The sequence below is a fragment of the Megalobrama amblycephala genome, linkage group LG8, assembly GCF_018812025.1.
Source record: "Megalobrama amblycephala isolate DHTTF-2021 linkage group LG8, ASM1881202v1, whole genome shotgun sequence".
NCBI classification, from domain to species: Eukaryota; Metazoa; Chordata; class Actinopteri; order Cypriniformes; family Xenocyprididae; genus Megalobrama; species Megalobrama amblycephala.
Window position 1 is genome coordinate 33,440,782 of NC_063051.1, and position 23,668 is coordinate 33,464,449.

General features: G+C 37.6%; 2 protein-coding genes across 2 annotated transcripts; both read left to right on the forward strand.

The window, feature by feature from the left end:
• The first annotated feature begins 5,349 nt into the window (after positions 1–5,349).
• atp5mc3b (ATP synthase membrane subunit c locus 3b) lies at positions 5,350–8,451 on the forward strand. The gene is made up of 5 exons (XM_048200723.1): positions 5,350–5,479; positions 5,691–5,778; positions 6,405–6,482; positions 7,631–7,821; positions 8,147–8,451. Exons 2-5 carry the CDS (start codon positions 5,740–5,742, stop codon positions 8,259–8,261), a joined length of 423 nt encoding a protein of 140 aa, XP_048056680.1. The 5' UTR covers positions 5,350–5,479; positions 5,691–5,739; the 3' UTR covers positions 8,262–8,451.
• A 1,321-nt stretch (positions 8,452–9,772) lies between these two features.
• Positions 9,773–23,364, forward strand: chrna1 (cholinergic receptor, nicotinic, alpha 1 (muscle)). Its single transcript, XM_048200722.1, has 9 exons — positions 9,773–10,019; positions 11,100–11,242; positions 11,378–11,422; positions 14,018–14,127; positions 14,282–14,477; positions 14,894–15,131; positions 21,351–21,574; positions 22,430–22,669; positions 22,856–23,364. Exons 1-9 carry the CDS (start codon positions 9,974–9,976, stop codon positions 22,982–22,984), a joined length of 1,371 nt encoding a protein of 456 aa, XP_048056679.1. The 5' UTR covers positions 9,773–9,973; the 3' UTR covers positions 22,985–23,364.
• The last annotated feature ends 304 nt before the right edge of the window (positions 23,365–23,668 follow it).

Below are 23,668 nucleotides of genomic sequence, written 5' to 3' on the forward strand. Positions count from 1 at the left end.
AATATACAGTGCTCTCTTATGAACTGCCTCTCCTCTCGCTCAGATATTGCGTGTGCACGCTCAAACTGTTTCCTGCGTGCTCAAACGTGTCCTGCGCGCTCAAACTGCACATGTGCGCTCACGAATCTCTCCGTGCTCTTGCAGAAATTAATTTGCTTTTGGATTAAACGCTGTCAAAAGTTATAAACCAATCAGAAGAGACGACTCATCCATGAAAATGCTACGTGGAATCTTATTGGCTGAGAGTGAACTGCGCCTGGAATTCTTTCGACAAAAATATATATTTTATTTCTTTACAATTTAATAATATTTATCAAATGTAACCTAGTCTAACTGCATCACATTACAGGTCAAACCCCTATTTATCTAAACAAACAAACAAAAAATGTTTCTTAAAGTTATTGTGGTCATATGTTTTGTGTTGAATTTTTTTTTTTTAAAAATAGGTAACATTTTACAATAAGGTTTTTATTTGTTAACATTAGTTAATGTATTATCTAACATGAACTAACAATGTGCAATACATTACTGTAATTATTAATCTTTGTTAACATAAAAAATACAGCTGTTTGTTGGTTGTTTACTTCACAGTGCATTTAATAATGTTAACAAATACAACATTTGATTTTAATAACGTATTAGTAAATGTTGAAATTAACATTAACAAATATTAATAAATGCTGAAGAAGAGCAATTCATTATTAGTTAATGTTAACTAATGCAGAAAAATAATGTTAACGCAACCTTATTGTAAAGTATTACCAACAAATATCTTCTGATTTAAGACCGAACAAGATCAGGGTCAAATCGTCATTCCCTTAATACTTAATGTGGAGATCACATATACCACTATAGTCAATTTCTTTTGAGGTCTGGTATAAAACATGACATACAAAAATACCTAAGCTCTTGTGTATGCACGATTAAGCAAAAGAACGCGATCTTATTCCTAAATGACAACGATTCGGTTATGTCTATTAAACCTTTTGAAATTACAATCATACCAGAATATTTAAACCTGCTTTTGCATTGCTGCTGAAAGCAGTGGTCATGTAAGCTATATGTTTTAAACAGCTTCACAAAGTGTTTTCAACAACATACTATTGCTACATCTGTGTTGCAAACATTAAATAATAATGCAAGTATTGCAATAACAATTTATAGTCTGAATATACACTGATTTCAGCAATTAAAATAAGTAGCTAAATGAATGTTGAAACTAATGTTGTTACACTGTTCTGCCAGTAGGTGGTGACCAGTGACTGTTAAAATGTATTTGATATATCAGAATGTATTTGATGTATCAGAATCATTAATTCCAGACCTCAAAAGAAATTGACTATAGTGGTATATGTGATCTCCACATTAAGTATTAAGGGAATGACGATTTGACCCTGATCTTGTTCAGTCTTAAATCAGAAGATATTTGTTGGTAATACTTTACAATAAGGTTGCGTTAACATTATTTAACTGCATTAGTTAACATTAACTAATAATGAATTGCTCTTCTTTAGCATTTATTAATATTTGTTAATGTTAATTTCAACATTTACTAATACGTTATTAAAATCAAATGTTGTATTTGTTAACATTATTAAATGCACTGTGAAGTAAACAACCAACAAACAGCTGTATTTTTAACGTTAACAAAGATTAATAATTACAGTAATGTATTGCACATTGTTAGTTCATGTTAGATAATACATTAACTAATGTTAACAAATAAAAACCTTATTGTAAAATGTTACCTATTTTTTTTTTTTTTAAATTCAACACAAAACGTATGACCACAATAACTTTAAGAAACATTTTTTGTTTGTTTGTTTAGATAAATAGGGGTTTGACCTGTAATGTGATGCAGTTAGACTAGGTTACATTTGATAAATATTATTAAATTGTAAAGAAATAAAATATATATTTTTGTCGAAAGAATTCCAGGCGCAGTTCACTCTCAGCCAATACGATTCCACGTAGCATTTTCATGGATGAGTCGTCTCTTCTGATTGGTTTATAACTTTTGACAGCGTTTAATCCAAAAGCAAATTAATTTCTGCAAGAGCACGGAGAGATTCGTGAGCGCACATGTGCAGTTTGAGCGCGCAGGACACGTTTGAGCACGCAGGAAACAGTTTGAGCGTGCACACGCAATATCTGAGCGAGAGGAGAGGCAGTTCATAAGAGAGCACTGTATATTTGAGCGCGCGTGTCCAGATTTGCGCGAGAGCAAAGGAAATCTGCGCGCGAGCGGACAGATTTGCGCGAGAGCAGAGGAAATCCGCGCGCGAGCGGACAGATTTGCGCTCGCGCATTACATTGATATGCTCTCGCGTCACAATAATGTGCTCTCGACATTTGACAGTAAAATAACGCTATAATTTATTACTCGCCCTTATGTCGTTCTACACCCGTAAGACCTTCGTTCATCTTCAGAACACAAATTAAGATATTTTTGTTGAAATCCAATGGCTCACTGAGACCTCCATAGCCAGCAATGACACTTCCTCTCTCAAGATCGTACTTTCACGTCAGTGGAAAGCATATTTACACTGTCTGAATCGTTCCCTATTTTCTATGTAGTGCACTATGTGCCATTCACCATGTAGAAACTAGTAAACGTGTGAGCAAATGACCGATTTCAGCCGAGGCTTCAGCGTCTGTAAGAGTGTAGGAGGGGGCAGGACTTCAGATTCTAGAGAGCATTTGATTGGATTGGATTGAACTTTATTGTCCAGTCTGTTTTCACAGAGAGGAAATTTTTCTTTGACACTGTAACATACATTCACTACTTAGAAATCACATCACACATCAACAACACAATTCTATAATTAAACACTGTAAGAAAGAAAAATTAAAAATATCAACAGCCATTCTATCATTTCAATTAAAATACTGTACGATTCAAGATAATCACTGCCAATGGAAAAAAAGATCTTTTAAAGACATTTTTTCTAGCCAAGGGAATTTTTAGTCTACGTCCAGATGGGAGCAATTCAAAAGCAGAGTGAAGAGGATGTGTGTTATCTTTAAAAATCGCAATTGCCATTTTACCCATGAAATGATCGAACAAGCACTGAAGTGGCTGTTGTTTTTGTCCAGTAATCTTATTTGCTTGATTAATTATTTGTGAGAGTTTGTTCTTTTGTTTTAATGTTAGATTGCCGTACCATGAAACAATATTATATGTGAGAATACTCTCTATCATTGATCGATATAACATGGTTAGGGTCTGCTGACCGATATTAAAGCTTCTCAGTTTCCTGAGGAGACCCAAGCGTTGTCGTGCTTTTTTATGAATGTACTCCACATTACTTTCAAAATTAAGTTTCTCATCTATAATTGTACCCAAATATTTAAAATTCGAGACCTGCTCTACAGTTTTTTCCTTTATAACAACTGGTTTATATTCAGATACGGTATCTACTCTTCTCAACTGATTTCTCAAACATAGCTCCTTTGTCTTTTCAATATTAAGATATAAAAAACTACTCTCAAACCAACAAATAATACTGTCAATATACTCAAAATATGAGGTGCAGTTCATTTCTTTCTGACATGAAACCAATGCCATATCATCGGCATATTTTATAAGGGTAAGGTTATCGTCATTGCACTTCAGTTCATTTATGTATACGGAAAAAAGTATTGGAGACAGTACACATCCCTGCGGTACCCCAGTATCTAAAACCAAGCAATCCGACATAACATTATTAACACAAACTCGCTGAGGGCGACCTTTTAAAAACTCCTTAATCCATAAAATCATCCAACTACTAGCACCTGACTCATAGAGGCGCTTTAAAAGAAGATGAGGTTGGACAGTATTGAAAGCGGATGAGAAATCCATGAAGAGTATTCGAACATAGGAATTTGAATTATCTAGATGATTTTGAACCTTATTTATTGGACAGAAGATTGTACGAGAAACTGAATTGCGATGTGATGTCATGAAAATCTGTGATCCATTTTAGCGAGACTGTAGATGCATCCCAATTCGTGTACTTATCCACTATTCTATGACGTTTTTAAGTATAAATAGTGCGAGTAGTGTGTTCACACAGAAAATTCCAAAAAGAAAAAGTGCACTTTAAATACCCGGATGATGCACTAAATTAACGGAAAAAATGAAGTGTGGAATGGTGGACACTTCGTGCACTCAAATGTCGCAGCTTTAATTACGTAGTGGAGGGGAAGGGAGGATCGGACACTGTTGTTAAATGACAAAATAACCTTATAAAATTCACGCACTACATGGATGAGTGCATAGTGCACAAGTACATAGTGTATAAGTGCATAGTGTATAGTGCGTCATTTGGGACGCAACTTGAAAGATTTGAATGCTTGTATCTCCTAAATGCGAATTTTGTCATTGTTTTGGCACACCAGCTTATTCATAACATTAAAGGATTAGTTCACTTTCAAATAAATTTTTCCTGATAATTTACTCACCCCCATGTCATCCAAGATGTTCATGTCTTTCTTTCTTCAGTCGAAAAGAAATTAAGGTTTTTGATGAATACATTCCAGGATTATTCTCCTTATAGTGGACTTCAATGGCCTCCAAACGGTTGAAGGTCAAAATTACAGTTTCAGTGCAGCTTTAAAGGGCTTTAAACGATATCAGATGAGGAATAAGGGTCTTATCTAGCTTATGCTGTATGTCCTACACCTTCCCTATTCTACTTAAGGAATGAACTGAACTAGCACTGCGTTTGTTCCGTAAGTTGAATAGGGAAGGCGTAGGACATACGGCGTAAGCTTTTTGAAGAATATGAAAGTGTGGTTTTGGCGGAAGCACTTAGAAGGCGATCATTTGTTTATATAAAGCATATACAGTTGTATGTTTTTCCAAAATGGCCGATCATTTCGCTAGATAAGACTCTTATTCCTCGTCTGGTGTCATTTAAAGCCCTTTGAAGCTGCACTGAAACCGCAATTTTGACCTTCAACTGTTTGGTGCCCATTGAAGTCCTCTATAAGGAGAAAAATCCTGGAATGTTTTCATCAAAAACCTTAATTTCTTTTTGACTGACGAAAGAAGGACATGAACATCTTGGATAACATGAGGGTGAGTAAATTATCAGGAAACTTTTATTTGAAAGTGAACTAATCCTTTAAGGCTAACATATTCATACTAAAAGCTAAAACACTTAAATTTTTAATTTCAGGGGGACTTACAGGATATGAATTGTTTATTTACAAAAGTAGTCTGTGTACAATATCTGTGTACATTCACGATTTTTATTACACTCGTCTAGTAAAATGAATCTGCTTGTTCAGTCATTTCTCTCAGACATACTGTTAATGTCTGCTAGAAGTGTAAAAAAGCAGTAAACAAGATGTTTTCTTTGCCCTCAGTGCAGTTTTAAATAAAGCACCACTGAATGACCTTCAAACGCGTCACTCGTGCATCCGGGCGCTTCATTAAATAGAGGGTCGGGCATGCGCAGTAGCTCCTCAGCGGTTCGACCTCTGCAGCCGGGTAAGTGAAGGGGAGCTAAACGGGAACCGGCGAAGCTAAATTGTCACAATCGTATACCATCATTACGCTTTAGATATATTTTTGCAGATCATTTGATCTATTTAATGTTCTACTGATTATACCGCTCTTGTAAAAGGAGCTATTTGGTGCCAGGTAGCTCTTTGAAAGCGCTGATATTGTATTGACCTTAAACTGTCGTCTTTTCCCATAGAGACAGACGCGGGTTTATTCCTCACCACAGTCAGCGAGCTCAATCAAACATGTACGCCTGTGCGAAGTTCGTGTCCACACCCGCACTGGTGAGTATTTATGTTGTGTTTTTTGTAGCTGCGATACAGTGGATATGGTCTGCAAGAGGCCTGCTGCACTTAACTCCATTTTACAAGCGTCTATGTGCATGCAAATCAAAAACTGCTGTTGCAAAATTAGTGTGTGTATGTCATTATGTTTAATATGTCAGTGGGCTGCTGATACATGTTGTGTTGCTAATGCTATCATCCGAACTGGGATTCCAGCGAAGTCAAGGTCATTATAACAATCTGACAGCAAACCATAATGTTTCATGGAAGGCTGAAATATGAAACTCTTTTAAATGTTTTGTATTAGAGCTAAAGTGTCAAAATGGTAGTGATGGTTCATTTAATCAAGGCTGTAATGGTTTGTTGCTTTCCTTTTGCACTGGACTTGCCTCAAACCTTTTATTCCTTTAAATATTGATGTCCAATTTACTTTGACCATTCGCATCCCAAATGTCATGCATAATTTCTAATTGTACTTATACACACATAATGTATTTTTCTCAACATGGTACTTCCCACTTCATTCAAATGCTGAAGCAACAGTTGGGCCTTGTGTCAGTCTGAAGTACAGCACTCCTAATGAGTGTAATCTTGGGAGCTAATGGCATTTTTGATCTGTGTCTCAGGTCCGCTCTGGCTCAAGGGCGCTGTACAGACCACTCTCTGCCTCTGTGCTCTCCAGGCCAGATGTCAGCTCTGCAGAGGTGAGTGGTTTATTTATTTGCAGATGTTTAACACACTTACTTGCTGTTGTAAATAGACATTTAAATGTCCTGTCAGCAGTTAATTTGCAACAAGCAAGATTGCAGCATGCATTTTCTGTAAAGCTGTTTTGTGGTGAGCGAAGTGCTGTAAAGACTTTTTTCTTATGCAAATGTTTTTATATTTCAACTTAAAGGGATAGCTCACCCAAAAATGAGAATTATCTCGTAATTTACTCACCCTCAAGCCATTCTAGGTGTATATGACTATCTTCTTTCAGACGAACACAATCAGAGATATATTTAAAAATATCCTGGCTCTCCAAAGCTTTATAATGGTTGTGAATGGGCATATGTGCATATCGATTTGCAGCGGAAGAGTATTCTTTGACCTGATGCACAACGTAATGACAAATGCGCAAGTCGATTTGCGCCAAATAAGTAATCCGCATGATGCAGGATTTGGAGTATTGTTATCTCGTGGTTCAACAAATAGGGCTGTGCAACAAACTCAAGCTCCTCTTCTCTTATATCGAAATCCTCTGACATTTCTCATTAAAAATGATTGTTTTAGACTTTTCCGTGACCGGTGATTTGTTTTCCTCTATTCTCCGCGTTCGTCTTTACGTTGTGCGTTAGGTCAAAGGATACTCAATTGCCGCAAATCGACATGCGCATTCTGCATACAGTCATCCACTGGAAGCTAGTTATTTGAATTTATGAAGTTTTAAATATGGATATTTTTCTTACACAAAGGCTTTGCTTCAGAAGGCCTTTTATTAACCCGATTTGGAGTTGTATGGATTACTTTTTTTGGATGCATTATTTTTTTCGATATCAAAATGTGGCTTCCCATTCACAACCATTATAAACCTTGAAGGACTAGGGATATTTTTAAATATATCTGATTGTGTTTGTCTGAAAGAAGATAGTCATATACACATAGGATAGCTTGAAGGTGAGTAAATCATGGGATAATTTTGATTTTTGGGTGAACTATCCCTTTAAAATTTCTTCCTTCATTATATGCACTTGTTTGCATTATAAACTTGTTGTATAGTGTTGTTTTAATCGATCTACAAGGCTAATTCTTTTTCTGTCTGTTGATGGTAGTTGCAGTTCATTCACTTTGATTGTGTCCTCTTATAAAGGCCAGCCCTGCCTTCCTGCCACAGACTGCCATTTCCCAGGTTGCAGTGCGGGGTTTTCAGACAAGCGCCGTAAGCCGTGACATCGACACAGCCGCCAAGTTCATTGGTGCTGGTGCCGCCACTGTGGGAGTGGCAGGTTCAGGAGCTGGAATCGGAACAGTGTTCGGCAGTCTCATCATTGGATATGCCAGGTAGACCATCACAAACCACTAAAATAACCCCTAAATGGTCACCTCCTTTTTGCCATCAGCTGCTGTATTTGAAACAGAACTCAATTTTTTTTCATGTTTATACATTTTATAATTCAATTTTCAGTTACATTTATAAAGATAAACTAAAGATTGTAGTGTTGTGTAAAATACTTATGAGTTTATCTAGTTTAACTTGAGCAAACTCATCCTGACCTAAGTTATGCATCACACTGTTTGTAGCCAGCGTCTTTTGTCCATGATGTAAAGCCAACTTCATTACAGAGATCTGGTGACGTGACCCCTGACCTCTCCGTCTCTTCTGCAGGAACCCATCTCTGAAGCAGCAGTTGTTCTCATATGCTATCTTGGGATTTGCCCTGTCCGAGGCTATGGGTCTCTTCTGTTTGATGGTGGCTTTCCTCATCCTGTTTGCCATGTAAATACTGCTCTGTCCACCTCTTCCCACAGCTGTGACGACACAGTGTTTTACACTGGCTACCAAAAGAGTTCTGTGTTGGTGTCATTAAAATTGTACATTTTCCAAGTTTTGTTGAAGGCTGATAAGGTAAAACATGTATTGTAAAAATGTATCCAAATACAGAATAAATACATGTATTTCACTATTTAAAATGTGGGTTGTTTTTGTGTTGGAATCTGGTGTAAATGAAGACACTTGCTCTTTGAAGAATTCAGGCTATTTGGGGAGTGTTTTGAAGGGTTACTTCTGTTTGTTTCTATAGTTCATATAAAAGTCAACCATTTATGGTGCCATAATAATTGGACAGACCATGTGGTCTGAATGGCTCAGATCTTGCTTATTACCAGTGTTGGGGGTAATGCATTACAAGTAACTTGAGTTATGTAAACAGATTACCTTTTCAAGTAACTAGTAATACACTACTTCTGTATCTTAGAATATCTAAGTTACTTTTTCACATTTATTGACTGACAGCTCTCCCATCCCCATGTTGAGAAAAAGTGCAGAGGCATTGTGCGCTGTGTGAATATGATGGTTATTGTAGTTCTACACTAAATGTTACATGCATTTACTCATTTCAACTTGCACAAAAACATTCAGTATTTCTCAGAATGCATTTCACCGTTTTCATTCAATCTCAGAATTTGACTTAAACATGTAATTAAATATATTAAATTGCACAAATATACTTTGCATTTAATTTCACTTTATTAACAAATGTCTTTGCTGACTGTCAATGAACCAATTCAACCATACTAAGCAAAAATTACTTTATATTTAGAAATAAGTGTACTGAACTTTATTCTGTATCCTATTCCTTAATCCAGAATGGCAGCACAGCTGAAAGGTTTGAAAGGTCTACTGTACAGGTGTATAATTTCCTTCAGCCTGAGGCTTATTCATTTCACTTTTGGTGTGAAAGGGCCTTAACATTTGCCAAAAATAGAATTTTTTTTTTTGTAGTTACTAAAAAAACAAGCAAGCCCAGCCCAGGTGAGAAAAAGGAACGCAAAAGTAATGTAACGCATTACTTTTCATAAAAAGTAACTTATGCAATTAGTTACTTTTTTAGGGAGTAATGCATTAATTTTAAAAGTAACTTTCCCCAACACTGCATATTGGTTTACAAGAAATCTAAATGATCATCCTTAAACTTTTTTTTTTAATCTCTTGTAGGATATAAAATGTACTTGTATCCATATAGAAAAATTATTGTGCGACAATTAGGTTTCTGAATGTAAAGAATTAAATGCACATAAAATCTACAAAAGCGTCAGTAAATGTTGCTTCACATTTTCTACAATAATTGATAGTTTAATTTGTTGCAACTGCAAGGGGACGACAGGGGACGTATTTTAGACAGTTTTTTATTATTACGGTGATAACCAATAGGTTTAGATGAACTGAAATGGTTGCATTTAAGACATTTGATAGTTCTGTGCAACTGCATCCGTAAAAGCATGCGCTTTAAGTTTAAACCAAGCACGCACGTGCAGCAATGTTTGTCTCGCGCTGACTCTAACAGCTGCCAGCTCGTGCCACATGCGTGTTTAATAGTGCAACTCACTCACACACACTGTTCCAGCTCGTCAGGACGCACAGACAACTGTAGCTGTGCTCTTATAGATCATTTGATCGCTCAGACTACACGGACTTCTCACACATAACAAGGAGATGAATAACTTTATACTGATTTTGCAGTTTTTGCCTTTTCTGTTTGGTGAGTAACCACTTTGTTTTCTATTAGAATATTACAAGGGGAAACTGCCCTGTTAAATAGACAACAAAGTATTTACATTGGCCATAAGTTATAATACATTTATAACGGCTTTAGTTTAACGGCTATCTATGTTATTATGGAGAAAAACAGTGTACTTACCTAGAAATTTAACCTCTGTGACAAGTACAGAAAGCGAATAATCGTACTTTTCCACCCAAGCTTTTGTTGGACACCGATACAGGTTAATCTCCATGGCGATAAGTTGTTATTTTCAAATGTTTTAGTTTTGAAACACTTTTAAATGTTTTCTATGCTTCTGTGTATGGTATGCATACTATGCGTCCTGTTTGATTGACAGGTGCAAGTGCGCGGCCTGCCGGCGTCATTCAAGTGGTTTGTGGATTATATGAGATCAGTGTGTCAGCGGTCAATTTTGTGCTGTTTGCTAATAAATATGAGCATCTGGTCTCTCTCTCTATACATTTTCTGTTTCTTTTATGCCTAATCTTTTAGCTGAGGCTGAAGTCAAGGCTCTGCTCATCAGAGCAAAGTGATATTGTGGCCTAAACTTAAACCTGAAAAGATCCTTGTTTGATGTTTGTATGTAAAATACTGTAAATGTACAAGTGGACCCAAACGCTCATTCGTTTATGTGTCAGTCCACTTCTAATATTCTTATTTGTGGAACAATGGAAAACAATCAAACATTGCAAAAGAAATGGTCACATTTTTAAAAAATTATTTACTTTATTGTTCCCCAAAAATGTCTCAGAGATGTATAAGAAACAAAATATGATTTTAACAAACCAATGAAACCCAGTTATTTGAATAAATTGATTATTTACCTGCAGAATTACTGCATTACTTCCGTTCTGGTTATAAAAGAATAGACACATTACTCAGATATCAGTTTGTGTGTCCTTGTGTGTGTGTGTGTGTCATGTGCAGTTGCTTGACTCCATCAACTTTAATCCTGTGTGTTGTTTAGGATGGAAGTGTGTGTTTGTGTGTGAGTAAGAAGAGTAGGGTGATGACTTATTCTCGCAGAGCATCGAAGTAGTGTGTGTGCTTGTGTTGCAGGACCAGCACTGTGCTCAGAAGACGAGGCAAGATTAGTAAAGACTCTGTTTACCGGATATAACAAAGTTGTTCGTCCTGTCAGCCATTTTAAAGATCCAGTAGTGGTTACTGTGGGACTACAACTCATTCAGCTTATCAGCGTGGTAAATTATATTTATGTTCATTTTTATTTCTTCAATCCAGATTAAAGTTTTGTTTGCATGATAAAAAGTTTACATTGCAAAACCATAAACTTTCTTTTCTCTTACCCTCCATTATCTACCCTTTCTTATTTTCAGGATGAAGTTAATCAGATTGTCAGCAGTAATGTACGGCTAAAGCAGGTGTGGGTTTGAGCTGCTGTTTCAGTTCCTGTGTGCTTCTATCAAAGTAGATATTAGTAGATATCAAGATGTTTACTTTAAAAAAAAAAAGACCTGTATGAACACAGAACACAAAGGGTCAGTTCACACAAAAAAGAAAATTCTGTCATTAATTACTCACCTTCATGTCGTTCCAAACCCGTAAGACACAAAGTAAGATATTTTTGATGAAATCTGAGCCGCCGTTCATACATAAACATGGAAGCGCTGCGTTCACTACGTCAACTGCATAGAAAACTGACATGGGAGAGAAGTAATTGTTGAATAAAGTCATTATTTTTGTTTTGTTTTTGCGGTCATAACGTATTCTTATTGCGTCATAACATTAAGGTTGAACCACTGCAGTCACATCGACTGTTTTAACAATGTCTTTAGTACCTTTCTGGACCTTGAAAGTGGTAATTAAATTGCTGTCTATGGAGGGGTCAGAAAGCTCTCAGATTTCATCAAAAATATCTTAATTTGTGTTCTGAAGATGAACGAAGATCTTACGGATTTGGAGCGACATGAGGGTGAGTAATTAATGACAGAATTTGTGGGTGAATTAACCCTTTAAGCAATGTTAATAACACAACATTCTGTACCATAACATTTAAAGGTGCTAAAGAGGATGTTTTGTTTTATACATTTTTGCAATATTACTTGAAACTGTCTTTACTAACTGATAAAAGACTATTTATTAGGTGCACTGAAAGTAATAATATTAATATACATCATCTTTGCACGAGGTAGGGCCTTAAAAACATCAGCCAATCGTTTACGCGATCATCGCGTAAATGATTGGCCCTCTGGCTTGTCAATCACTGCCGTGACGTTCCTTGTGCGAGACGTGCGCGGCTGCACGCTTCAGTAACTTTCCACACTCTACAGGCGCCGCATGCAATGTTTTTGTCAGGAGACAGGAGTAACAACTGCAGATTATGAGTTACCTGCAGTGAGTCCGACATAATGAATCCACTAACACGACACAGCGAATGCTGGTGGTAAACACTCGTGTTCCAATACTTGTGCACGAGTTTTGGGAGGCGTTCCCTCGAAATGAGCTGTGAAGGAGGGGGGTTGTTCTTACGCATGCGCTCATTTCAAAAACTCACTAACGTCTTTGGTTTCTCAGTCGACGAAAAGATCCTCTTTAGCACCTTTAATCTGTCAAATACTTGGGTCACTTGAAACCAGTCAACAAATGCCCAGGTCACATTTCAACTTCAAATTATAAGAAAAATAAATAAAAAAATGTATATTTTGCATGAAAGAAATACATTATTTTTATGTAAAAATCACTAATTCACTTTACTGTGGTGTGCCTGGGATTGTCTTTATTTTTTTAATGATGATTCTCATTGAATTTTGCAATGATTTTGTTTTATCAAACCAAGTTCATTTTTAATGAATAAAAGGCAGTACAACAAATGCTGCCATAAAATCACCCTAAAATTAAAATGCACAATTCTTTTTTTTTTTAATGGAATATAGCAGTGTTGATTATAAATGATTTATCTGTACACACCACTATTTCTTTGAAAAAAATTAATGTGCCCTCATAATCTTTAAAGGGTTAGTTCAACCCAAAATGAAAATTCTGTCATTAATTACTCACCCTCATTTCGTTCCAAACCCGTAAGACCTTCGTTTATCTTCGGAACAATGAAATCTGAGAGGTAAATGACTCTCTTCTCTTCTGTGTCATTCTCATACGTTGTTTACGTCCAGCGCTTCCAGGTTCTACGTCAGAACGCCAACTCATTATCGGCCGGCTCTTGCATCAGCATCACCGCATGCGTCGTGCTGCTCACATGATCAGCTTTGGCCAATAATGGGCTGGCATTGGAACGTAAACACAGAAGCCACAGAAGACGAGTCATAAATCTCTCGCATTTCATTAAAAATATCTTAATTTGTTTTCCGAAGATGAAGTAAGGTCTTGCGGGTGTGGAATGACATGAGGGTGAGTAATTAATGACAGAATTTTGACAGAACCCTTTAAAATCAGCATGAAACTGACGTCTTTTTTCCCCTTTTGTGAAGTATATCTGAGTGAAACGGCTCCTCAAACAAGAAAAAGTACAGGACTTGATTTTGTCCAGTGGGAATTGATTGATGGTTGTGGTTTGCTATTGCTGTGATCTCATGTGAGTGGCAGGTTGTCCTGTCCTTGTGCCAGTAAACACGTGATCAGAAGAGATGTCGCTGCAATTGGGAGGGGAATTATTTTGATTATTATGAGGGCGCATGAAATAAAAAAATATTGTGATGTGCATGGATAAATCATTTACAATAAATACTGCAGTATTTAAAAAAAAAAGAAAAGAAATCCTGTCACTCACATGCGATTCAATCTATGCAATCTATTCAATCAATTCTCAATGGATAAAATCAGGTCCTACTTTTTTTTTTCTCATCTGAGAAGCCGTTTCACTTGAATACATGTCACAGTAGGGAAGAAAAAATGATTGCAACTTCTGCTTCTTGCTGACTTTTAAATGACAGTACCCACGTGGAGACAATACAGGAGTCAGTACACATATTTCAGTCTTTTTCTCCTTTTTTCATGTTCAGCAATGGAAGGATGTGAATCTGCAGTGGAATCCTGATGACTATGGTGGCATCAGGAAGATCAGAATTCCCTCCACCGACATCTGGAAGCCTGATTTAGTGCTTTATAACAAGTATGAGTCACTTCGTCCAGTTGGCTTTCACTCATTCCCTGTATTTATCTGAGTGGCACCTGTAGTATGGTAGTGTGAGTCTATCAGGTCAAATAAATGCATTGAAATGTGCCTACACCTGATCTGATATATTTCTTTATTTGTGTATGTGCAGTGCTGATGGAGACTTTGCAATCGTCCACGAGACAAAGGTCTTGTTGGAGCACACGGGTATGATAACATGGACTCCCCCAGCAATCTTTAAGAGCTACTGTGAGATCGTGGTCCTTCACTTCCCCTTCGACCTGCAGAACTGCAGCATGAAACTCGGAACGTGGACCTATGATGGCAACCTTGTCATCATCAACCCAGTAACTATAACAACACACACATGATCACCACTCATGACCATCAGAATGTAGTATCTATCATATTTTAACGCAAGAACAGGTACGGCCATGTGTAACTTAAATGTGTAAGGCTTCTGGTGTTAGTCACATCCAGTTGTTTTACAACTGATACTGCAAAGCTTGATATTGCAAACTGGTATTTGTTATAATATTATTTAAATGTATTATCATAATCATAAACGCACTGGCTTGTACTTGTAAGTACAGTTTTTTACTGCTCTTTGTTATTCTTCTAGTTTTTTACCTATAGTGGCTAATGAATAGGAAGTCTCGCACATTCACGGAAATTAGCTTACTTCCGCACTGCAAAATAAGTTGTCTGTACAATGTTTATTGTATGAAACAGGTTATTAATGCATCTTTTTGTGTATGTGTAGGACAACGACAGACCAGACCTTAGTAATTTCATGGAGAGCGGGGAGTGGGTGATGAAGGATTACAGGAACTGGAAACACTGGGTGTATTACGCTTGCTGTCCAGATACGCCCTACCTCGACATCACTTATCACTTCCTCCTGCTCCGCCTCCCACTCTACTTCATCGTAAACGTCATCATCCCCTGCATGCTGTTCTCCTTCCTCACTGGGCTTGTGTTCTACCTGCCCACAGACTCTGGTAACCCACTGTGTGTGTGTGTGTGTTTGTATGTGTGTACATGTCTGCGGTATGACCAAAATCTTATATCATGGTGTATTTTTGTTTTATTATATCATGGTAATTTGAATTATTTTTGCTATATATAAATAACCATGGGGTAATGCCTTTATTTGAATCCAATGAATTAAAAAGGCCATATTATGCCCCAGGGCCGTCGCCAGAATATATAGAATGGGGGGGCATTCAGTTTCCATAGGTGGGCACACATTTTTATAATCTGAGAAACAGACGTTCGGCAAAATAATAATGTCTCGTATTTATTATTAATGAAATAGACTTCTATAATGAAATAAAGTTCTATATTACCACAAAAACACAAGATAGTCAATCCTAATTAGATCTAACTACACCAAAAACTAAACCACTTTGCATTATGGCAATATACTTTGCAAAAAGGAGGCACAAAAGCTTTTCAATTCCTCGAACAACACAATAATAAAAACGATACATACCAAATAGCAGTAAAAAATATGTATGCTAGCCTACATCTGTAGCATATTTAAGTGTAACAAAGGCTTTGAGTGTACTCACCATTAGAATAGTTGAAGGCGGCAGGTCTCCGAGTGATAGCCATTAAAGGGTTAGTTCACCCAAAAATGAAAATTATGTCATTAATGACTCACCCTCATGTCGTTCCAAACCCGTAAGACCTCCGTTCATCTTCAGAACACAGTTTAAGATATTTTAGATTTAGTCCGAGAGCTTTCTGTCCCTCCATTGAAAATGTATGTACGGTATACTGTCCATGTCCAGAAAGGTAATAAAAACATCATCAAAGTAGTCCATGTGACATCAGTGGGTCAGTTAGAAGTTGTTGAAGCATTGAAAATACATTTTGGTCCAAAAATAACAAAAACTACGACTTTATTCAGCATTGTATTCTCTTCTGGAATCCTTTCCACTGAATTGATTCCATTGAATCCTTTCATCTGTCTGCGTTGGTAATGCACTTTTACGTCGCCGTGGTTGTTTTTGGCGATTAGGACATCCGCGACATTTTGAAGCATCGAAAATACAGTTTGGTCCAAAAATAACAAAAACTACGACTTTATTCAGCATTGTATTCTCTTCCGGGTCTGTTATCAATTTGCGTTCACGACTCCGCTTCTTCTTCTTCTTCTTCTTCTTCTTTCCTGTTTTACGGCGGTTGGCATCCAGCTTATTGGTGCATTACCGCCCCCTTCTGCTCCGGAGTGTGGTTCACGACTCCGCAGTGACACTGCTGACGTAAGACGCTGCTGACGTGTTATCTGGTGCGCCAGAGCTTCGTTTACAGTCTGAGGGAGACGCACGCTGTATTCAAGCTATTCTACATTGTTTGTATTTTGGTATTGCTATATTTTTTAAAATGGTGCGTAAGTGTGCATGTCGCGGATGTCCTAATCGCCAAAAACAACCACGGCGACGTAAAAGTGCATTACCAACGCCGACAGATGAAAGGATTCAATGGAATCAGTTCAATGGAATCAATTCAATGGAAAGGATTCCGGAAGAGAATACAATGCTGAATAAAGTCGTAGTTTTTGTTATTTTTGGACCAAAATGTATTTTCGATGCTTCAACAACTTCTAACTAACCCACTGATGTCACATGGGCTACTTTGATGATGTTTTTATTACCTTTCTGGACATGGACAGTATACCATACATACATTTTCAATGGAGTGACAGAAAGCTCTCGGACTAAATCTAAAATATCTTAAACTGTGTTCTGAAGATGAACGGAGGTCTCACGGGTTTGGAACGACATGAGGGTGAGTCATTAATGACATAATTTTCATTTTTGGGTGAACTAACCCTTTAATAAATACGGTCTAATTATGTTTCAAGTTCCGTTTTGTGTAATAACGCGTTAAATACATTGTCGTTCTTCAAAACGCAAACACAGATACGCACTGGATCGTTTGCCAAATATGTTTCGCCAATATGCTAATATTAACTGATCCTAGACCAGTAGTTATGTGCAGTTTTTCCCCTCTAAAAGCAATCAGAAGCAGCAGCAGGTAGGCAGTGGTTTGAGTGAGAAAATAGTCTCAAGTCCATCGCTGGCCTTAAGGCCAGAACACACCAAGCCGACGCCGACGAACTAGTGGCAAAGAAAGCAGACTGTGGGGTTGGCTCACGTCGGCAGCGTCTGTGTCCAAAGTTACCCCGGCCGAAAAAAAGCCGACGAGGACCAACTTCAGCCGACAGTGCGAAACACACTGAGAAAACTGCCCGATGGCCGACCGTCGGCTTGGTGTCCCTGCCTTCAGTGTGTTCCGTACCGTCGGCTGAAGTTGGTCCTCGTTGGCTTTTCGGCCAATTCGAAATGTTGAATCTGCGTTGGAGCTCGTCGGTCCGTCGGGCCATCTGATCATTCTGATTGGCTGTTCAGCTACTGCCGCCTGCTGGTTCGGACAGGCATTTCATCTCACACAGGCGCGGAACTGACGTGCTACTTGGCCGTCGGCTGTCTAGCGTTGGTTTGGTGTGTCAGGCCAGCTGTGGACACAGACGCTGCTGACGAGAGCCAACCCCACAGTCTGCTTTCGTCGCCACTAGTTCGTCAGCTTCGGCTTGGTGTGTTTCGGCCTTGAGAAAACTTAGTCGGCCGATGAAGAAAAACTGCCCGACGGCCGACCGTCGGCTTGGTGTGTTCCTGCCTTTACACACACTCCGCCTAATTTCTATTTCATATTTCTGAAGACAGTGTAATTTAAAGTTACCGTTGTAGAGATAGTGTTCCTATGAGCTAAATGCTGCAGAAGACATTTCATTATGGAATATGTAAGCTAAATAGCCAGATCCACAGATAAGGTTTTTGCTCTCAATCGGAAGTTTGCTGGATAGCTACGATTACGGGGGCACGTTGTGTCATCTGGGGGGGCACTGCCCCCTAATACGGGCCTGTTATGCCCTTTTACAAAGGCTTGATTTTGTTTTTGGGCTCTACTAGAATAGGTTTTCATAGATGAATGTTCAAAACACATTATTTTTCACATATTTTACATTAATGCAGCAACTCTTTTCCCAGTCTGTCAGTAACACTCTGGGGTGCATTTCCTGTACAACGACATAACTCGCTGCTTCACTATCATAGTACCATGCATCGTTGAAAAAATCAACTAGCTAGTCATGACTGTTTCCCGAAACCGTATTGTCATAAACCTGTCATTCAGCCACGTTGCTGAATGATGTCACGCAAGTGGTGGAGTTATAACTTCTATAAATGAATCCGTTTGAGATCGAATTAATGCTAGGTTTTTTTGCTATAAATTACGGACATGGCATTAGAGGTCTAATTCTCATTTTTCTCAGTTATTTTGCTTTATTTTCAGATTCAATCATAGAGACAGAGTGACACGTGTCATAATCTGAAAACCCACGCCCACCAGGGTGGGGGGGAGGGGGAAAGCCAACCCTCTCCATTGACTTTGTAATGCGTAAAGCTGCCTCCTTGTCATTTCTTGCTTCTAACAAAAAACAGAACAATGTCTAAAAGCTGTGTGACAGGGTGTACAACAAACCAGCTAAAAAAACCCAGAACTAAGTTTTTATAAGCTGTCAACCCCCCAAAAAACAAGCGTTTAAGGACACAAAAGTGGATATGGGCAATTGAGACAGAGTGCAACATGTCATATTACTCTGAGAACTACACCCACTGGAGAGGAACGTAATTGATGGCAGGATATGCTAAAAAAAAAAAAAAAACAACATTATTTTTAACCATGTCAAAGGATTATTTCACCATCCTATGTGTAACGCTGCTGCTCCTGCAGACAAGAGGCGTTGGATTCAAATGCAGTAGAAATTTATTAAAACAGAACAACTAAAATAACTGTAGACAAGGAACAAGTAAACCCAGGCTCATGAACATGAAGCTGCAACAAACGCACACGATACAACCATATAATGGCAACGCTAGACAAGGAACATGAGAAACACTGGGGTATTTATACACAAGAGGTGATTGGCAAACAAGACAAACCTTGGAACAATCAGGAACTAATCAACAAGAAAAACTACAAAGGACAACAAAACATGACACAAGACAGGAAATGTTACAAAAGTTCTAACACTAGACAGGGGAACACAGGCTGGGATCATGACACTATGTGAACCTGCACACATAAGCATACTGAGTGTCAGGATCCCACAATTTACCCATTCTTCCTGCTGATGCTTCACATCTTATTGCCTGTATCAACTTTTGTGTCCTTAAAGGCTGGCTTTTACAGTTCGGTAGCTTATAAAAACTTAGTGCTGGGTTTTTTAGCTTGTTTGCTGTACACCCTGTCACACAGCAGCTGTTAGGCATTGTTCTGTCTTTTGTTAGAAGCAAGAATTGACGAGGAGGCAGCTTCACGCAATACAAAGTCAATGGAGGGGGTTGGATTATTTCCCCCCCCCCCCCGGTGTGTGCATGGCCAAAATGCGTTCTGTCTCTATAAGCTTGTTCTTACGTACCAGAGCACGTACGCACATGCGCACTCTTCAAAAACGGTGCTTAAAATCTATTGACAATCTAAATTATGTAAATGACATTTGTATATATATATATATATATATATATATATATATATATATAAAATATATACATTGTACTTAATGTCAGCTTGCTTATTTTGCTCAATATAACGATTTGTTAAGTCTACGTTATACAAGAAACTGTGCTTCTTACCACAGCTTGAGAGCTGTTGTTCCAACCACACAAGTTTGCAATGCAGTTTGCGAATGTTTGTTTGAACTATGGTTTCGGGAAACACCAAATCGTTGAACTATGTTAGTAACAACGGAACTTGTGATGTTAGTTGGCAAGGAAACGTACCCATGGACCAGTGTATTGTGATTGAGCGCGTTTCAGTAATGTCACGCCCCTTACCTTAATCACTTTTTTTTCACACGCTACGCAACTCAACTAGGGCTTGCCCATTTTTTTGCATATGCCTTGGACGGTAATTATTTAAATGAGGAATATTGTGACGTGTATGTTCCCTGAAGGAAAGTCAAAACTACAATCAGTGCATTTCAGGGAGAAACAATGCTTACTGATATAGAGAATAACTCCCTTCTGAGTGACTTTGTGCTTTGCAGACCTTTTTCATGCTAAAACAGCAACATTACACACTAAAGAAAGTTGAAAATGTAAAAAACATGACAGGTCCTTGATAAATACAGTACAGTCCAAAAGTTTGGAACCACTAAGATTTTTAATGTTTTTAAAAGAAGTTTCGTCTGCTCACCAAGGCTACATTTATTTAATTAAAAATACAGTAAAAAACAGTAATATTGTGAAATATTATTACAATTTAAAATAACTGTGTACTATTTAAATATATTTGACAAAGTAATTTATTCCTGTGATGCAAAGCTGAATTTTCAGCATCGTTACTCCAGTCTTCAGTGTCACATGATCCTTCAGAAATCATTCTAATATGCTGATTTGCTGCTCAATAAACATTTATGATTATTTTCAATGTTGAAAACAGTTGTGTACTTTTTTTTTCAGGATTCCTTGATGAATAGAAAGTTCAAAAGAACAGCATTTATCTGAAATACAAAGCTTCTGTAGCATTATACACTACCGTTCAAAAGTTTGGGGTCAGTAAGAATTTTTATTTTTATTTTTATTGTTTTGAAAAGAAATTAAATAAATGAATACTTTTATTCAGCAAGGATGCATTAAATCAATCAAAAGTGGCAGTAAAGACATTTATAATGTTACAAAAGATTAGATTTCAGATAAACACTGTTCTTTTGAACTTTCTATTCATCAAATAATCCTGAAAAAAAATATTGTACACAAATATTTTGTACATCTGTACACATTAAATGTTTCTTGAGCAGCAGATCAGCATATTAGAATGATTTCTGAAGGATCATGTGACACTGAAGACTGGAGTAATGATGCTGAAAATTCAGCTTTGCCATCACAGGAATAAATTACTTTGTGAAATATATTCAAATAGAAAACAGTTATTTTAAATTGTAATAATATTTCACAATATTACTGTTTTTTACTGTATTTTTAATTAAATAAATGTAGCCTTGGTGAGCAGACGAAACTTCTTTTAAAAACATTAAAAATCTTAGTGGTTCCAAACTTTTGGACTGTACTGTATATTACTAATGATAGGTACTTAGAGCTTGATGGACGTTTTGAACTTTACTAGTTTCTGTCTCGTGTTGCGTGAAGGTGAGAAGATGACCCTGAGCATCTCTGTCCTGCTCTCTCTGACTGTGTTCCTGCTGGTGATTGTCGAGTTGATCCCCTCCACCTCCAGTGCTGTTCCACTCATCGGCAAATACATGCTCTTCACCATGATCTTTGTCATCGCTTCTATCATCATCACTGTGATTGTCATCAACACACACCACCGCTCCCCCAGCACACACACCATGCCTGCCTGGGTCCGCAAGGTACGTATGGAAAAGAGCAGCTTTGTTACTCCTTTTGAGTTCTATGGGGAAAAGTCAGAGAAATTTGACATGAGAGTTTATTGCTAATTATCTTCAGAAGGTGTTACCAGTGGTGTCACTAGACCCTTTTTACAAGAAAAAAAATTAAATCATGCGCACGACTTACTAATTTGTTCCCTCGATTTACTAAATTAAGCTAGGTGGCGCCCAAAAATGAAAATTATCCTATGATTTACTCACCCTCAAGCCATCCTAGGTGTATATGACTATCTTCTCCAAGGTTTATAATGGTTGTAAATGGGAACCCAAATTTAAAAAAAAAAAAAATCCATCCATCCATAAAATAAATTAATCCATACGACTCCAGGGGGTTAATAAAGGCCTTCTGAAGGGAAGCGATGCGTTTTTGTAAGAAAATTCAAATAACTAGCTTCTGGCGGACGACCGTACGCAGAATGCACAAATTAACTTGCACCAAATGAGTAACCCACATTAAAAAAAAACTTTAAAATGATGCCTATTTTTGTGTTATTTTTGTCAGTGGTTGCTCAGTAATTTGATAATGATTTTTTTCACGGGGTTGGTGCATCGTTGGTGGTACACTTCGGGCTTAAAGGGTTAATAAAGGTACATTCAAAATTCAGATGGCTCCAAAAATTTAAAGTGAGCATGGGTTTTGGAGTGTTTTCAACAATTTTTGAGAATCATTATTTTTGCAGTCTCGTTTGGTGCTGCTAGTGAAGTACGATTTTATTTTTTGGTATTTGTATTTTTTGCCTAATTTGAACTATTGATAAACCTGTTGATATTCTGATTAGAGATGCATGGTGGCTTTAACTCTGCTCTGCCTTACAGATCTTCATAGACACCATTCCAAACCTGATGTTTTTCTCCACCATGAAGCGACCATCCCAGGAACGACAGGAAAAGCGTCTCTTTCCTGCCGATTTTGACATCTCTGACATTTCAGGGAAACCCATGCCAGCCTCTGTCACTTACCACTCTCCCATAACCAAAAATCCTGATGTACGCAGTGCCATCGAGGGTGTTAAATACATCGCAGACACCATGAAAAGCGACGAGGAGTCCAACAATGTGAGAACATTTATCTCCATCATTTTTTGCAATACTTTTCTATCATGCTTTCTTTCTCCTTAATTTGACCTTCTAGCTTTCACAACTTTTGTTCTTCCTGCAACTCTTTGAACAGGAGTTGTGAAGTACTTTCCTCTTCTTCCTTCATCTGACTACTTGTGTCTTTCCCTCTGTCTGTTCCTCTAGGCCGCAGAGGAATGGAAGTTTGTTGCTATGGTCCTGGATCACATTCTTCTATGCGTGTTCATGGCGGTGTGTATTATTGGCACTTTAGGGGTGTTTGCCGGACGCCTGATCGAGCTCAGCATGCTGTGAGATGACTGAAGGCCCAACTGAAGCCAGGGACTGGAGTGCCTCGACTCTCTGCCGAGTTGTAGCAAAGAGTCTACTTGGAGCAGTGTTCTTAGACAACAACTGGAAAATAAAACACACACCACTCGTTTCTCTTCATTCAAAGTATATCTGTTATTACAGTTGCTCCTTCCCTCAGAGTGTCAGTACACTGTATCTTGACAGAATTAAGCACAGAAGCAGAGAAACATGAGAACATTATATTTCATTCTGTGTATTATATATGTTAGATTTGTTTCCAATGTTTGTATTTTTCTTGGTTTGTGTTTTCTGTGGTAACCAATGTACTTGAATGGCTTGATATTTAAACAGAGAAAAGAATGAATAAACTGTTTTTGAGTGTACAGTGCTCAGCGTAAATGAGCACACCCCCTTTGAAAAGTAACATTTTAATCAATATCTCAATTAACAAAAAAACTATTTCCAAAATGTTGACAAGACTAAGTTTAATATAACATCAGTTTAACTTATAACATGAAAGTATGGTTAATATAATAATATAACTTATATTACACATTTTTCAGTTTTACTCAAATTAGGGTGATGCAAAAATGAGTACACCCCACAACAAAAACTACTACATCTAGTACTTTGTATGGCTTCCATGAGTTTTAACGACAGCACAAAGTCTTCTAGGCATGGAATGAA

Coding starts and splice junctions, on each gene's coding strand:
- atp5mc3b (XM_048200723.1), top strand. CDS start 5,740: ATGTACGCCTGTGCGAAGTTCGTGTCCACACCCGCACTG. Junction 6,483..7,630: donor CAGATGTCAGCTCTGCAGAG/GTGAGTGGTTTA, acceptor CCTCTTATAAAG/GCCAGCCCTGCCTTCCTGCC. Junction 7,822..8,146: donor CTCATCATTGGATATGCCAG/GTAGACCATCAC, acceptor TCTCTTCTGCAG/GAACCCATCTCTGAAGCAGC.
- chrna1 (XM_048200722.1), top strand. CDS start 9,974: ATGAATAACTTTATACTGATTTTGCAGTTTTTGCCTTTTCTGTTTG. Junction 11,423..14,017: donor GTAATGTACGGCTAAAGCAG/GTGTGGGTTTGA, acceptor TTTCATGTTCAG/CAATGGAAGGATGTGAATCT. Junction 22,670..22,855: donor GCGACGAGGAGTCCAACAAT/GTGAGAACATTT, acceptor CTGTTCCTCTAG/GCCGCAGAGGAATGGAAGTT.